The sequence below is a fragment of the Vidua macroura genome, chromosome 6, assembly GCF_024509145.1.
Source record: "Vidua macroura isolate BioBank_ID:100142 chromosome 6, ASM2450914v1, whole genome shotgun sequence".
Taxonomy (NCBI): domain Eukaryota; kingdom Metazoa; phylum Chordata; class Aves; order Passeriformes; family Viduidae; genus Vidua; species Vidua macroura.
Window position 1 is genome coordinate 46961293 of NC_071576.1, and position 15882 is coordinate 46977174.

At 37.4% G+C, this 15882-nt stretch overlaps 1 protein-coding gene across 6 annotated transcripts in view; it reads left to right on the forward strand.

The window, feature by feature from the left end:
- CHID1 (chitinase domain containing 1) overlaps positions 1-7924 on the forward strand; it is a 98408-nt gene extending 90484 nt beyond the window's left edge. For 5 of the 6 annotated variants that reach the window (XM_053980283.1, XM_053980286.1, XM_053980282.1 and 2 more), the window contains 3 exons: positions 3180-3260; positions 5566-5608; positions 7655-7924. In XM_053980283.1, coding sequence (XP_053836258.1) covers positions 3180-3260; positions 5566-5608; positions 7655-7753 — 223 coding nt within the window. In that variant the 3' untranslated portion in view covers positions 7754-7924. The remainder of the gene's footprint in view (positions 1-3179; positions 3261-5565; positions 5609-7654) is intronic. The other variant, XM_053980284.1, reaches the window with a different exon arrangement.
- Positions 7925-15882: the final 7958 nt, after the last annotated feature.

Consider the following 15882-nt stretch of genomic DNA (forward strand, 5'->3'; position numbering starts at 1 on the left):
GCTGAGGCAGCTTGGTAAAAGAAGAAAGGTAGTAAGTTAGGAACTGATGGATGAGGAATTAGTCTGGATAGTAGTATAAAAGCAGAAATGAACTGGCACAGAGGCAGTAGAAAGAGGGATAAATTAGAAAGAGAGGATGAAAAAATAGCAATAAATACGAGTTGAAAGGTATAGAGTGAAATGAGGGGTGAAAAAAAGGAAAGCTGGCTGTGGTGAGCTTCTTGCCTCTTTCTTTTCCTCTGTAAGAACCCGAAAATTTATCTAGAATTCTGCTATACCAGAGAAATTGACATCCCTTGTCTTGTTCAGTGTGATGGCAAATTTTGCTTTTCTATTTGTTTGTTTGTTTGTTTTAACCAGTGCATGTCAAATATTTATTAAGTCAAGTACTGCCCCAGCAAGGAGATCATATATTAAGGGTGCCTGGCAGGCATTAGTTTGAGTCAAGCAAGTGTGTTGTGACAGAGCTGCTGCAGTTTTACACAGGAACCTTTCCACTTATGACATGGTAGGATTCTAGACAGATAATAGGATAATATGGCATATCTTGGAGTTCTTACCTTGTTTCTTTTACTGAAAGAAAAGGAATCAAGTAAAGGGGAAATGACTACATGAAGGGAACAGGTTATTCCCAAGTTAGGGCAATAGAAAACCCATGGCTACAAGAAGGGAACAGGTTAATCCCAAGTTAGAGCAATTGAAAACCCATGGGAAACAGATGTGGTTTGGTGATGCGCCTCTTCCCAACTCTTCATAGCAACTTTGTGTCTGGTTAAAAAAGATAAAGCTTGATTTTCATAGTCATTGAGTATGCAGTTGCAACTGAGGTAAATGAGAGTTTATTGTTTTGAACATTGTACTTGGAATTTTTGTTGTCCTTAACAGAGAAACATAAAAACCAAGTTCATATGTTCCAAGTAGGATCCCTAAGATTAATGGATAGCAGTGACAATTTGGAGGCTAATACTTCTTTTTTCCCCAATTGAAGCTTGTAGCTAGTCTCATCACTGTAGATGAGACTATTTCAAGGTGAACTTGTTAATTTTTGCTGTTACACACTGTGGTTTAAATGCCTAGAGACAGAGGAAAAGGAAATAAATTCTCTGTGCATGGTCAGGATGAGTGCTCATTAAATGTGGTATATGCCTTAACAGTTTTAAAATAATAATAATATACCTTTTATAGAAAAGGGTATAATAATTGGTTCCACTTGCATTTCTAATTTTAAAGCTTGTTCGTAAGTATTTTGAGCACTCTTTAATTGCATTGGGAATTTTAGCAAGTGAAATTAAAGTCCTACATTCAGGAACAAAGTTTTGTGCCAGGATGTCTTGGCTGGTATTTTTTGTTTTCTGCTCTGGAACATCTTGGTACCATATTCTAAATGAGTGTGGTCTCCTGTCATTAGTGGAATGGGACAGTTTGTTAAAATCTGTCCTTAAATTTTAAGTGTCCAAAACTAGGTTTCTTTGCATATGTTTCTAGTAGGGCAACTTAAAATTTTGTATGTCTTAAAAAGGGATGGGCAGGTTCCAAAGGTCTAACTTACCCTATTTGAAAATGTCCATTATTCCAGGGCATGTGTGTGTGAGGGAGAGTGCAAGAGCTCTTCATGTTTCCACGTGCTCACGTGTTCCCATGTGTTTTTTTATGCAGATAAATCCATGCCTGGCATGGGTTCATTTGACATAAACACAAAAGAAAATCTTTTCTAAACCTGCTATTAGTAAGAAACAATTTACCAATATATGAATAAGCAAGCCACAGCAAAAGACAGAAGATGATCCTGGCAATGCTGAACATTTTAATTACATTTAGAATAGTACCAGATGAGAGAACAAATCTTTTTCAAACTGAGCAATATAAAATTTTTCTCTATTTCTTGATGTATAATAGTGAGGTGGGTTTTCAGCACTGATGCAGTCAGGATAGTGGCTGATGGAAATTTTTTAATAAGAAATAGGATGATTTAAAGGAAATGTTTCCATCCAAATCCTATCATAAGCAGAGAAATTATTGCAAGAATGAGACCTATTGTGGTGGGAGACGGCTTTGATAGACCTTTCAAAAAGAGATGGCCAAAGATGCAGGTTAAAAAATGCAGAAGAGACAGGGGAATGAGACTTCTTGTTTTTGTGTGACACCTGTGTGGCCTCTATCACTGGCAGTAGCTTGCCATCATCTGGTCCTCTGACATGTGGCAGACAGCAGCTTTGTTTCTGTTTTGCTGTCAGAAATGCAGACACTGTCTCTGCACTGAGAGGATACTATGAGTTATAAATTTACAGCATACCAGTTCTTCCACCCCCATTCCCCTTACAGAGTTTTGGGTCCCAGTAGTACTCTATCCTCACTTTGCATCAAGGGAGATAGGTCATGCCATGTTCAAAATGTCCTTGCAAGAAAATGATACCAAGAAGCCAGTGATGGGGAAAATTCATATGCAGAATTACTTATCAGTGAACTTTTCTTGACAATTTCATTTTTAGAAGATTAGCTAAGCCCCTTATCTAGAACTTTCCCAATGACATAAGCCTCATAGTGGAGGACACAGCTGTGTGCAGCCTAGGAATGACTTCACTTCCTGTGCTTTGGCATATGGATTTCAGACTGTAGAAATATTAAAACAGTGCCTTCATGTGTCCTTGCAGATTTGTCAGTCGATGAATATTAATTCATTCACAGAGCTACACACAATCAGAGAATGAAAAAGGGGCCACTGGAGGCCATCTGGCCCAAGTTCCCTGCTCCAGGGACCATATTACTGAGGATGGTGCCCTGATACCTTTTGAATATCTCCAGGGAAGGAGACTCCACAGCCTCTCTGGGCAATCTGTTCTAGTGCTTGGTCACCAACATAGTAAAGTGTTTCCTCATATTCAGGTGGAAGTTTCTGTGCATCAGTTTCTGCCCATTGCCTCTTGTCCTATTGCTTGGCACCACCTCCTGACACCCTCCCTTCAGATATTTGTATGCAATGCTTTAGAAAAAAATAGCCTAAAAATGTGAACATGAAATTATAAAATGGTTAAGGAAATGAGTTGTCAACAAGAAGATATTTTTGATATCATGTTCAACATCTAAACATGGTAAAACTGCCCTTTCAGAAATTTCTGCAATGTGATTTCATAACTGCTTCTTAGAAAAGTTAATTCCTTATCTATGCTTTTAATTTGTAGGTACATTGAAACCTTGAAGGAACACAAGCCAAAAATTGTCTGGGATGAAAAAATTTCTGAACACTACTTCGAATACAAAAAGTGGGTTACATTTATTAACTTACCATTCTGCAAATATTTTTGGGCATGGGCCAATGACTGTAGTAGGCAGCTGAATTCAGCAAATGGAAATTCTGCTGATTGTGATCTGTTTGTCAACATTGAACTGCAGCATAAAAGAGTGTTTTGTGTGAGAGGGGAAAATCAAAGAAGGATTCATGAAATTACATAAACTAGAACAATCTTTAGAAGAGAAGTCTGATGAGTTGTATCTTTAGAAATTATCCATCCAAGTTATCTACTGAGTGTCAGTTAATCAGAGGCTCTGAGATGAGTACTGGGAGCTGTATAATAACTCAGCCAAAAATAGTTCTGAGAAAAATCTATGGTACAAGAGCCTGGTTTAACAAGTTCTACTGCTAAGATTGTTTAAGTGACAAACTTCCACTAGATGGAATGGACTGTAGAGTAATGTAATAGAAGTAAAACTAAGTGATTTCCAGATAAAGGTTTTGAAAGAACTGAGAACATTAAGGATAATAATGTTCTTTGTCCTCCCTTGTTCATCATGAAATGACAAGAGGATTCCTGATCTAGAAGCATCTATTTAAAATAGATTTAAATAAAACCAGCAACATCTTTTTAATCCTATGATAATTTGCTATTTTAATGCAAATATATCAAAATATGCAAAATGATACAAACAAATCCTACTACTTCTGCAAAGCTGTGTCTTGTATATTACTCGATGCATTGTTAATGATAAACAACTGAAAGGAAGAGTAAAGCACATTTTAGAAGCTTTTAATAAAAACAATCAAAACTTTTTATTTCCAAAACAACCTTGTTTAAAATATTTTTAATTATTAAAAAAGCCAACCAAAAAACAAAAACTAAACATAAACCTACAAATCACCTACCTTTGTATTTTTAGTTTAATTTTCAAGGTATTTAGTTTATTTAGTTTAATTTTCTTCTGACTTTTATTTATCAGGAGAAAAATCTGTTGTTCAGCAGTGTTTAAATTTGTTTTCTGCGATTGTATGAAAGGATTGGGATCTGTATGCTTTCATTTTTAATTATTTGGTATCCTGTTGCAAAATTACTTTATACCAAGCAATTACAGTTTTTTGTGTTAACTAAAAAGGAATATCAGAAGCTCTGTTTTAATGATCTTTAATGTCCAGTCCTGTTGGAGACACAATGAACACTAGATGAAAACTTGCTCTCAAAAGTGTAACTCTGAGGACTCTGTTTGAATGGCACACTTCTGGGATTCTTGTCTGAATCACATTTCTTACATGGCAAAATGAACTTGTGGCAGAGGGATAGCTTGTCAGTAGTACTTCCTCTTTTTTTTTTTGAAGCCAGCCTTGGGAGGTTTTGTGTGGGGCTTCCTGGAGGAATTTTTGATGCATGAAGCCCACTCTGTCTAAAAATCACTGTAAACTTCACTTATGCTGTGCTTGGCAGTCAGCTCTGTGGTTCAGCTGGCTGCAGGGGAGGGTTATTTAAGGAACTCTTTTTCAGTTACCACTTCGTTTTGCAAAGGTTCAATTATCTTGGACAGGGATGGCAGCCAGGCCTGAAATATGTATGCTGCTTCCCTGGTGAAGCCTCTCACCTGGAAATCTTGCACGTCTGCAGTGGCTGAGAAATGAAATCATGAATCTTTTAAGCAAAGCACAGCTCATGATTTCATGTAGCAGGCAGAGACTGTCTATTACAAATTGTTGCAAAAATCTGAGTGCTTGTCCCAGTGCACAGGCAAGTATTCACTTATGTAAGTTGTGAGACTATAGGAGCAATTCCTTCTTGGTCTGTCCATGCACTCTACTTTTTCTCCTGGCCTAAGTGGTAAAGTGATGCTGTGAGACCCCTTGTAACTCATCCTTCTCATTACTAGGGGTTTAAAATGCTACCTTGGTATTTGTGCCCAGTATAGCTTGCCCTGTCTGTTTATTTTATACTGCTGGCAGTTAATTTAGCCTAAAAGATAATAATTCAGGGAATTGGAGAAAATATTTCACAGTTTGCATCAGAAAACCAAACGTCTTCATCTTTTTCAGATGTGCATTTAGCTGGCACAACTGCCTGTTATAATCTGACCGTTTTGTCATCCAGTTGCCACAAAATATCTCAGTGTTTACTAAGTTATGGTATCAAACCATCTGTGTTGTGAGATCTCTTCTTGGATCCTGTTTTCACTGTCAGCCTTTTCACAGTATCACAGAATCTCAGAATGGTTAAGTTTGGAAGGGACAAACCTGGTTTCAATTTTAACCTTAGTTTAAAATCCTGTTATCTATCAAAGCTACTGTGACTATTTGGTTTTCTTGTTTTGCAGAAATAAGGGAGGAAAACATGCAGTCTTCTACCCAACACTGAAGGTAGGTGCCACTTTCTCAGGTCAGAGGGCTGTAAGAGGACAGAGATGTTTACTTGACCTGTTTCATTATTGAGATATTTCAGAAAATGTTGAACTGGGTTTAGGCTTTTGTGAAAGAAGTTTGCCCTCCTGTAAATGTTATGTAAATTGTTATGATTCAAAGATTCAGCTGCTTGTGCAAGAAGGTTGTTTTTTTCTCTCATGCATAATGGGGTTTTGTGATCTCTGAAGATAAAGTATGTCTAGAGATAAGACACACCAGGACAAACCGGTGCTGTAGAGGACCTGTTCAAGTGCACAGCTTACATACTATGTTGTTAGCAGATTCTCAGACAAGATACCAAAGACATTTTCCTTCTCATCATGGTGGCTGGAAGCTTGGAGAACTTTTGCCTTTGTAACAGGGTCCTGATTCTCCCTGTCAGCCTGCATCACCCTGTTTTCTTCAGTTCTGTGGAACAGAACTTCAGTATGTGGAACATACTTTAGTGTTTTGAAAACTTCTACACAATAGCCTGCAGTAGAGCAGGATACAGGATAAAGTGGTTAATTACAGCCTTAGTTCCTAGGAAGTTCTCTTTAGACTTTCTCAAATTAAACTGAAAAAAACCTGAAAAAGCCAGCATGTTAAACCTCTGCTGGCTTTTAATATTGGAAGGAAATTGCTTCTGTAGTGAAATTGCATTGTATTTACAGAGACCAGAGACTTTTTTTATGGTTAAACTAGTATGAAATTATCTAAGGCTCTGTTTTCCTGGATTGTTATCTTAAGCACCATGAATAAAAGGATATTTCCCCTGATTAATCCAATATGGGTGGAAATACTATCACATATGGGGTATTAACTACTACATCTCTGTTCTTGCTAGTGCTGCCTGTCTGAGAGTGTTAGAAAGTTTCATTGTGAATGTATCAGAGAAAAGATAGCTTGTGCTGTTATGCTGTTTTCTTCAGCCTGGGGGAAGGATTTCACCCTGCCATTGTCAGTACTAACCAAATTAAGAAAACTCATTCCTGTACATGTCTTTTATTATTTCTTCTCTAACAGATCACCACTAAACTGTGGTGATTGGTGAATGCATGGGAATGGGTTTCTTTCCATTTTCAACATTCTTGTAATGAAATAGTTTGAGATTTGTTTCCTGGTCAAGATGGTCGGTAAACACTGAATGTTATTACCTCATGAAAAATGTATTTCTTTCCCCTTTTAATGTTATACTCACTGACAGGTTGCTCAAAATTAGTTTGTTCATGACTAGTTAAAAGTAGTCATGAATGCCAGGCCCAGTGGATTTGTTAATGAGGCTGTGATACTTTATTCTGTTTCCCATGGAAATCATTTTTAAACACATCCTTAGTATGAATAGTTTAAACACTGCAGCACTGTAGTTCAAGGTAGGAAAACCTGAGAGCAAAAGATTGAAAAATAATTATTTTTGTTTCCACTCAAATAAAGGGCAGAACATGAATTGTGGCATTGCTTCCCTTGTTAATCAATGGCTAAACTAACTCTTCTAAATCAATGGCTGGAGCTCAAATAGAGATACTTTTAATTATTATCTCCAAGAATCTCTTTAAAATAGAATTTTTGTAATGTAAATTGTGACTCTGTCCTGGGAAAAGGCAAGGGTAGGCAAGAGATCTTGATGGTATTTGACAAATTGTTCTGATCGTCTTCAGTGATAAAGTTTTATTTTACCCCTGAGATATTTCTGAGAAGAGTTAGAATTTCTGTACATTGTGAAATAATAGTCTAAATTAGAATAGTCCTTTGCATAGTTCATAAATCTGATTTATTTCTGTGACATTTTGTCCGTTTAGCTGGTAATCTTTTATTAGGTCATTGAATTAACTGGTATGATTAAGTGTCTTTGACTGAATGATTGCTTGCTAACCAGAGAGTATTTGAAATATAGACAAGGTTTTTCAGTAGCTGGTTCAAGAGTAGATGTTTTTAAAAGGTCTGATAATGGCACGAAGAGATGGCAGTATGGAGTGTCTGATATCTCTGACTGAGACATGATTGCTTTATGTGTCTTTCTCTTAGTCCATCCAGATGCGCTTGGAGCTTGCAAAAGAATTGGGCACTGGAATATCCATCTGGGAACTGGGACAAGGCCTGGACTATTTTTATGATCTGCTTTAAAATGAGAGATGATCTTAGAAAGACTTTATTTGCTTCACTGAGGCTCCACCTTCAATTAATCTGGGTATCCTGGAGAGGTGATTTTTAAAACATTTTTTTGTAATTTATATCATATCTGTATCAAACTTGCATTTTTTTCCCAATAAAGAATTATTTTTGATTTGCCACACAGACATGATTCTTGGTATCTGATAAAATTCAGAGTAAAAAGCCCACAGTCATTTCTCTTAAAGCACCGGAATTCCAAGTAATTGAAAACAGACTAACATAGCTGGATGGAGTCAGAGTTGAGAATATTTTCTGAAATGTTTTTTAAAAGAAATAAAAGGGAGAGTTGATGCCATCTGATCAGAGTTTAAGATGGAGACCTTTCAAAGAGCTACTGGTAATAACCAAAGTAAGAGAACAAATAAATCCATCATATTACACCCAGCAAATTTAAAATCTGCTGGACTCTCTGCATCTTGCTGTCTTCTGGTAAGGTAAGTGAACATAAAATGTCAGGAGGGGAGACCAATTAGAAGACTTTCCCTCAAGCTGGTAGAAAATCAAGCATTGACAAGCTAAGCTGTTGGCTCTGTTTGTTTTGTCATGATAGTAGTTCCATTCCTTAAGTAGTTCAAAGTCACAATAATTTCAATTTATGACCTGTTTCTAAATCAGTTCTAGTACAAGAGATGCTCTGTGATTTCTCTACCCTGCATAGCCACCAAGCTGGCCCTAGAGCGTGCTGCATTAGTGGCCAGTTTGTGCTAACTGTAACATTCAGCAACAAAGACTCTAATGGTAATCATGGATTCCATGGACATGATGGATTCCGTGTCCCCAGCAGACAGAGCCCCAGCAGCTCTGACAACCCCTTGACTTTAAGCAGGCGCTGTGAATGTCATCAGCGCCTTTGTACATGAAGCTGTCATTCTTCAGCTGCACACATTGGTACTTCTGTCTCCGTAATATGGATTTTTTAGGAACCCAACAGCTGTAAAAACCCATCAGTTTAAAAGCAAAGCCAAGAAATTGTGTCCCTGCCTTTTGTTTTATAGTATTTGTGTTTGTAGAAATCCACGGGCTTCAAGGCAATTTCTTCTAAGGAACTAAGAGGTGCTGGGAATTTGATGAGGGTGTCATTGGTCACCAGCAGAGACTCAGGCAAAGAGCTCTCTACTCCCACTGGTGTTCTTCTTGCCACTTAGAGTTGTCACAAAGATGACTGCACTCCTCTGTTCACATCCACCCTTCCCAGTAATTAATCTCAGCGGGGAATTTATCTGCCCCTGCTGTTTTCAGTAGAATAAATCCCACTGTAATCCACTATTGATTAAAGAACTATTGATCTTCACCTTTCTGATTTAGTTCTGGCATCTCTTGACTTCTCACATTGCGAGCATCCAGCTGGGATAACTAATCAGGTTTCTTTCTTCCATACCATTAGTAGTAAGATAATTTGCTACATGAATCCTTGTGTTCAATTAACTTGAACTTTTTAGTTTGTTCAAAAGCAATTTAAAGTCGCTCTGGCAATGCTATCTAGAATAGCACAAGAATTAAATTCTATTACACTGTTTTTTCTACTTACAGTGGCACTATTGAACCACAATGTTTCAGAAAAAAATACTCAGAAAAGGGGTTATGTTCTGAAATGGCATCCATTTTTATATTAGCTAGTAGGTAGCTTCCCAAAGTGGATGTGGGGAAGAAAATGATATTTCATTTTAGCTTGTTTCTTCTCTAGAAAAGATATACATAATTTATCACAATTTTCATTTTGTTTATATTCTGTGATGATTTTTTGTGAGGTACATGATTCCTGTTTGTCTCTGAGTACAGCTGTGTTAGAAAGAAATGTCTTTTCCATCCTTAGAGGTAGAAAAAATACCTCTGTGTTTCAAAAAGATAAAAATAATCCTTGCTGTTTCCTGAAAAATAAATACTAGGTAAGAAGTACCAGATGGTATTTTGAGCCATCCGTGGCATATTGGTGCTTAAAGCCAAGAATGTTGCCTTTATCTCTAAAGGCAAAATAATTTGAATTTGAAATAATATTCTAAAAGAAACAAAGTTGAAATTATTCTTAATGATTAAACTCTCTGTTAAAAAAAAAAAAAAAAAGAAAGAAGAAAAGAAGAAATTAGCATTAGAAGGGCTGTGAGCTCCAGAATGAATGCAGAACAGCTTCTGATGGGTTGGTCTTGCATTTCCCTAATTTTTCAATATGTGGGAATGTCAGGCTGTCTTGTAATAACAGAGAACAGAGAAATCACTGAGCCACAAGGAAAACAGCTTTCTTTTGAAATTTGCACCTCAACACATTTATGAAAAGATGACACAGGAGAGAGATGCTGGTATGAAAGGGGGTCCTGCGGAGCATCTCCTTTTATGACAAGTGCGGAAAACTGCATGAGGGGCAGAAGGTGGGAGGGAGTGCTGAAGCAGCAATTCATTATTTATTCCTAAATTAAAAAAGCAAGTGTTCCTAAAATGAGGCACTTGGCAGAGCAAGGCCAAAGATACTGGACATAAAGGATCAAAGATATGACTGGAGAGAAATATTTAGTGTTTTTATTAAAACAAATTACACCTAGTATAGCAAGCAGTGAAATGGAAGTGTTTATTTGAACACAGTATAGTATCATTAAGTTTTCTAAGATACATTTAAAAAGAAAGTTTCCTGTATATGGGCTCTGTTGCAAGAAAAATTTCTTTGTTGCACAAAATTTCCTCTCTTGCAAGAAAAAAATTCCTTGTATTTGTGTAAGATCTTGAGCACTATGAATGTAAAGGTATCTTTACATTCTCTGCCTGATGTCAAATGGAGATTTTTTCCAACTGACATTTGCTCTTGTATTTCTGGCTGATTTTCTTTTTGGGGTGAGACTTACACAGGGTTAAGCTAAATACATTTTTCTGCACAATTTTTATTGCATTCACTGAGAAAAAGAAATAGCAGCTGATTCTGTTGCAGCTGGCCTTTGATATGAAGCTGGTATTTTTATTGTCAATTATCATCACACATGTCATTTTAACAGGTATTGGGCAGGGTTTGTATCTGTGTACATCTAAATAATCTTACCCAGACAGAAAAAAGGACTTACCTGGGTGCTCGTAGGACCACATGGACCATTCTTCTGGGATAACAGCATCCCATCTTATCTCCTGTGGTAAGTGTATCTTGAAAACTTGACCTGCCATAGCATCTTTGTAATGAGAAGCAGATTTAACAGAGAATTGTGGAATATAAGTTGTTTTGCTTGTCTCATTGTGAGGTGCTACTCTTCAAGAAAAATTGCTATAGCATTTCATGTTATAGTTTCTTTTTTTGTCATATATAGGTGTGAAACTGCAGAACCAAGTGTAGCTTCCAGGTAAGAAAGTTGGGAGAGAAAGAGAAGAGATAATGTGATAAGGTAGACCAAAGGATGACGATAGTAAAACAGGTTCTCTAACCACTTCTTAGTTATAAAGAACTGTTGGGTGAGTTGTAACAATTTAGTGTTTATGGGCTCAAGCAAAAATATGAAATGCTTTTTTCATTTCTGCTGTGAGCTACCAGTGGTAATTATTTGTAAGAGTGGGGGAAGTGTTTTGTGTATGCTCATCTGTGGAGACTGCAAAGCTAATGGATGTTCACAGGAACTGTAATTACAGTCTTTCCTGAATTTGTGACATGTCTTTTGAAGTGTACTGTTTTGATTAATACACAGAACTCTGTGACTTTGGTTAAACAAATGGCAGCACAAAGCAGATGGATTCTACCTCTGCAGCTTGAAGAGGTTGTATGCAGCTATTTCCTGAAAATAACATTTTTTCAGTGATCGCTTTTATATGTAATAAGTGCAAATTAAGTAAGCATGAATTGGTGTTTTGTAGCCTGCCAGGCAATCACTTTGATAGTCTGCATTGGGGAAAAACATATCTCTTTAGAAAAAAAAACCAGCATAATATGAAAAATAACTGGAATAGAACTGGATTAATGCTATTTACTCAAACAGTTGCAAAAATAATTAACATCACTTATCTTGTTAGTATATTAAATTAAAAACAAAATGTGTTTTCAAATATATTCTATTGGAATGAGAACATTACAACAAAATGTTATTTTGCAAAAAAAAAAAGTGTATTAATGGAATCTAAGACTCGAAATTTGAAACAGCTTGTTGTTTCACTTTCTTACTTATATCAGTTACCATTTATAGATATATTTCAATGTTTAATTGGTTACAGTGTAACTGACAATTGGCTTAGTAAAAATACTGTAGAAAAACTTGTATGCTATTTTTCTTAGAAACAAACAAGCAAGTTTCTTACAAACTCTTAATGAAATAAGCTTTTACTTTGATTTCCAGCACATTAGAACTTATTCTCCATTTAACTGCTGAGACCAAAGCAGATGGGCACTTTCGAGCTGCCTTCATGTGGCACATAGATTATCATATTCTATTCCATCATTGTGTGGAGTTCAGATAAAGTAAAATTTAGCAATTATCTAGTATGGGAAGGCAGAACATAAACTAAAACCTTGTCCCTCTGTGTGTGAATTTGCAGCTGGGAGCAAGTGGGAGCAGAGTTTAATCACAGTGCATTCATTACCTTGCCCACCTGATTTTTTGAGAGCAGTAATGAAGATCATGTGGAAATGTTTAGTCTAAATAAGCAGCATATTGTCTTTCTAGAGACCTCCTAACTTTCCTTATTTCATTTACCAGAAGCCACTAATCTCCGCAGACATACACATAGTGGCAGAAGGGTACAGACCCTCTCATGTATAGATTGCACACCATGGGTTTTTTTGCATAAGTGACTTGCTGTAAGGCTTTCCAGAATCTTTTTTCTACAAATCCATGAGCACTTTCTCAGAGCTGGGTTATCTAATTTTCCACCTTTGTCATCTTTTGCTGTTAAGTTCCTGCTCTGTGTATGGCTGCAGCAGGGACTGGCTGAGTCATCTGCCTCACCTTCCTCAAAGGTTAGTGCAGATGGAGTAGAAGATTATGGGATTTCAACAGTTTCCCCCAGTATGTAAAGTCTACACATTATGGTTACCTCTGCTGCTCATCCTACTCCAAAAGGTAATACTGAATTTTGTTTTCCTTTATTTTCAAGTGTTAAAGCAGTTTAAAAAACCCTCCATACAAACACTGCTAATTTTCAGCAAACTTTACTTTTCTATTCTTCCTTACAATCTCATTTAGGAATGGTCTAGGTAGGACTTTTAATATATTCCAGTCAGTTTTCTTCTAGTGCACTGGTGGAAAGCATATACTCCATTATATTCTGTGTTTGCTTGCAGTTGTGGAGGATGGGACAGTTACTAAAAAATAGCCAATAGACAGAATTACTGCCCAGGGTAGGAAATTATTTAGGACTGTGTGTCCATTTTCACCCAATCTTTTCAGCTTCTTCTCTGATTTTTCAGGTGAACTCAAGTGGGGCAGAGAAGTTGCTATAGATCATTTGGCTATTATTACAGGTTTTGCAATCTTTTTGTGTTTTCCTTGTCTCCTTTGGGGGCTGAACAAAACAAATTCTGTGAGCAGACATGTTTGTATATCATGAGTATATGAAGGCCCAGAAGTAGCAGAATTGGCATCCTTGTGCTGTGGAAGTTAGGGAAAACATGCCTGGGAGTGTTGTGTGACCACACTGAGAGAGAGGAGGAGAGAATAATTGATGCCATTTGTAAAGCTGGCTCCCTAATCCCTACAGTTATTAGAGTGATACTGTAGGAGGAAGGGTGAGAAAGCTCAGCTCTGCTCATGGCAGCTGTCTCTGGGCTGATTTCCCCTTGTTTATAGGTGCTGTTTCAGTTGCTGTGCTGGGCGCTTTTGTGTAAAAACAAGTGGTTATGTTATTTTTGCTCTGCTGTTTCATGTCTTAATGTAGAAATCCTTTGTGCCAATAATATTTTTCATTTTCCTTTCATTAAAACAACTGATCATCCTGGCTAAGTGAAAGCCAAAGTGTCTTTGTTTTGCACTAGAGCTGGAGCTACTGAGGAAACAAGTGAAGGTGTTAGGCACAGTTCACGCAGACCACTTCTGCTAGATAAATGACTAGCAGTCTCCCTTAACAAATATATTGTATCATGTCTTGCAATTGTAGATCCAAATTAAAATGAGTCCTTGGTTTTTTGAGTCTGGATATATTGCTGATATAATTAGCTGGAATTAACACTACAAAGTTTTATTTTATGATGCTTTTAGAATCACAGCACTAAATTGCTGTCTGCAGTATGAGGCCTTTGCATACCACTTCTGCTTTATAGCTCAGAACTTTCTGTTAAAATGAAATTGCATTTGCTGTTAGCTGAGAAGTGTTTTAGATGGACTTTCTGAGTCAAACAGTGGGTCAGGATTTTAAATTCCATCTAATTCCTCCTTTCTCTATTCACATCAACCCTGAAATTGTGGTTGGTGTGAGGATGCAATTGCACACAGGAGATTGGCTGAGCACGTATCCTGAAAGCCTGGTTTAGCAGTTTATTAACTATTTTAAAGCACTTATGGTTAAATTGTGCCTCTAACATTTGCTCCAAGATTTGGAATTACTGCCTTTGGTACAAGAGGGAATGATCAGTAATTTTTAAGAGGTTTTTTTTTTTTTTAAATTGTACCAGGTTTTTTAGTTGCTTTAGTAAGAGTTAAATAAATATATAAAATGGCAGAGAGAATAATCATCTTCCCCAGAATGAAAACTTTCCTGTTGTGTCTAGTACAGAGTGCTTAAACTTCTGATCTCTGAGCAAGGTCCAGTTTTGTGTTCAGATTTCATCTTCTCCCTTGGCTGCAGCAAGTGAGCTTATCTACCCATGTCTCTTAAGGTGGTGGGCAGGGTAGAGTAGAGAAACAGAGTGTTTGTGGCTGCTTGAGAAGGGAGGGAATGGTGCAGAACAATTGCTTATAGAAAAAATGCACTTCTTCCTTTCTTCCTTTTGTAGGACCTGCAGAGAGATAGACTTAGCAAGATGAAACCCAAACCCCTGTGTTCCACAATGATCCCTGTGCATTTTTGAGCATTGTCTGTCTTGGAGCCTAGGACTGTGAAATATTTTGGCAGTCTGTGCTCTGTCCTTGGCATATATATATATTTGTCAAAACTGAGGTGACTTTTCTGATGGCTTTCCTCAGTGCTTTTTAGCAGAGCATTGAAAGTTGTTGAGTGAATTTTGCAGATGACAACATGAATATTGTAAATACTTGTTGCCTTCCCAGGTACACATATTAGTGTATAATCTGAGCTTCAATGTGTACAGTATTAAACTCATCATGGATATGAGAAGAAATCATCAGAGTTGTATGAGAAACCTTATCCTTCTCGGGGCCCTTGGTTGTTAGGGGTAACTGCATTGGGAATAAAGGCACAGTGGACAGTGTTCCAAAGAGCACACAGCCTTAAACAGACCTAGCGGACAAAGAACAAAGTGGAAAGAAAAGAGAAAATTATTTTTGCAGTGCCAGATAGTAAATCTGTCTCAAGTCAAATGGGAGCCAGGGGTTTTGACCCTGGGTGTCCTGCGGAGCATCAGGCCCAGCATGGCCAGCCAGGCAAGGGAGGGGATTGTCCTGCTCTACTCTGCACTGGGGCAGCCTCACCTTGAGGGCTGGGGGCAGTTTTGGGTGCCACAATGTAAGAAAGATATAAAGGTATTAGAAAGCATCTAAAGAAGGTGAAGGGTCTAGTGGGCAAGCCATACAAGAAGCAGCTGAGGTCACTTGGTCTGTTCAGCCTGAGAAGACTGAGGGGAAACCTCATTGCAGTTACAGCTTTCTTGTGAGGGGAAGAGGAGGAGCGGGCACTGATCTCCTCTCTCTGGTGCCCAGTGATAGGACCCAAGGGAATGGCCTGAAGCTGTGTCAGAGGAGGTTTAGGTTGGATATTAGGAAAAGTTTCTTCACCCTGAAACATAAACTTTAAGAGATTTAGAGATTTTAGCGGAGCTAAGATTTTAGTTAGAGATAAGCCTTACTAGAGTTAATTAAAATAAAGGGATTCTGTAAGTAGGCCTTGATGAAGTTAAGAGTTAGTAGTTAACTAATAATTGATTGCTTGTCAACACAATGTTTAGTTAGCTGGGTTTATAATGAAGAATATAGAAACTGACAAATAGCTTTTAGGAACATAAGACAATTGTG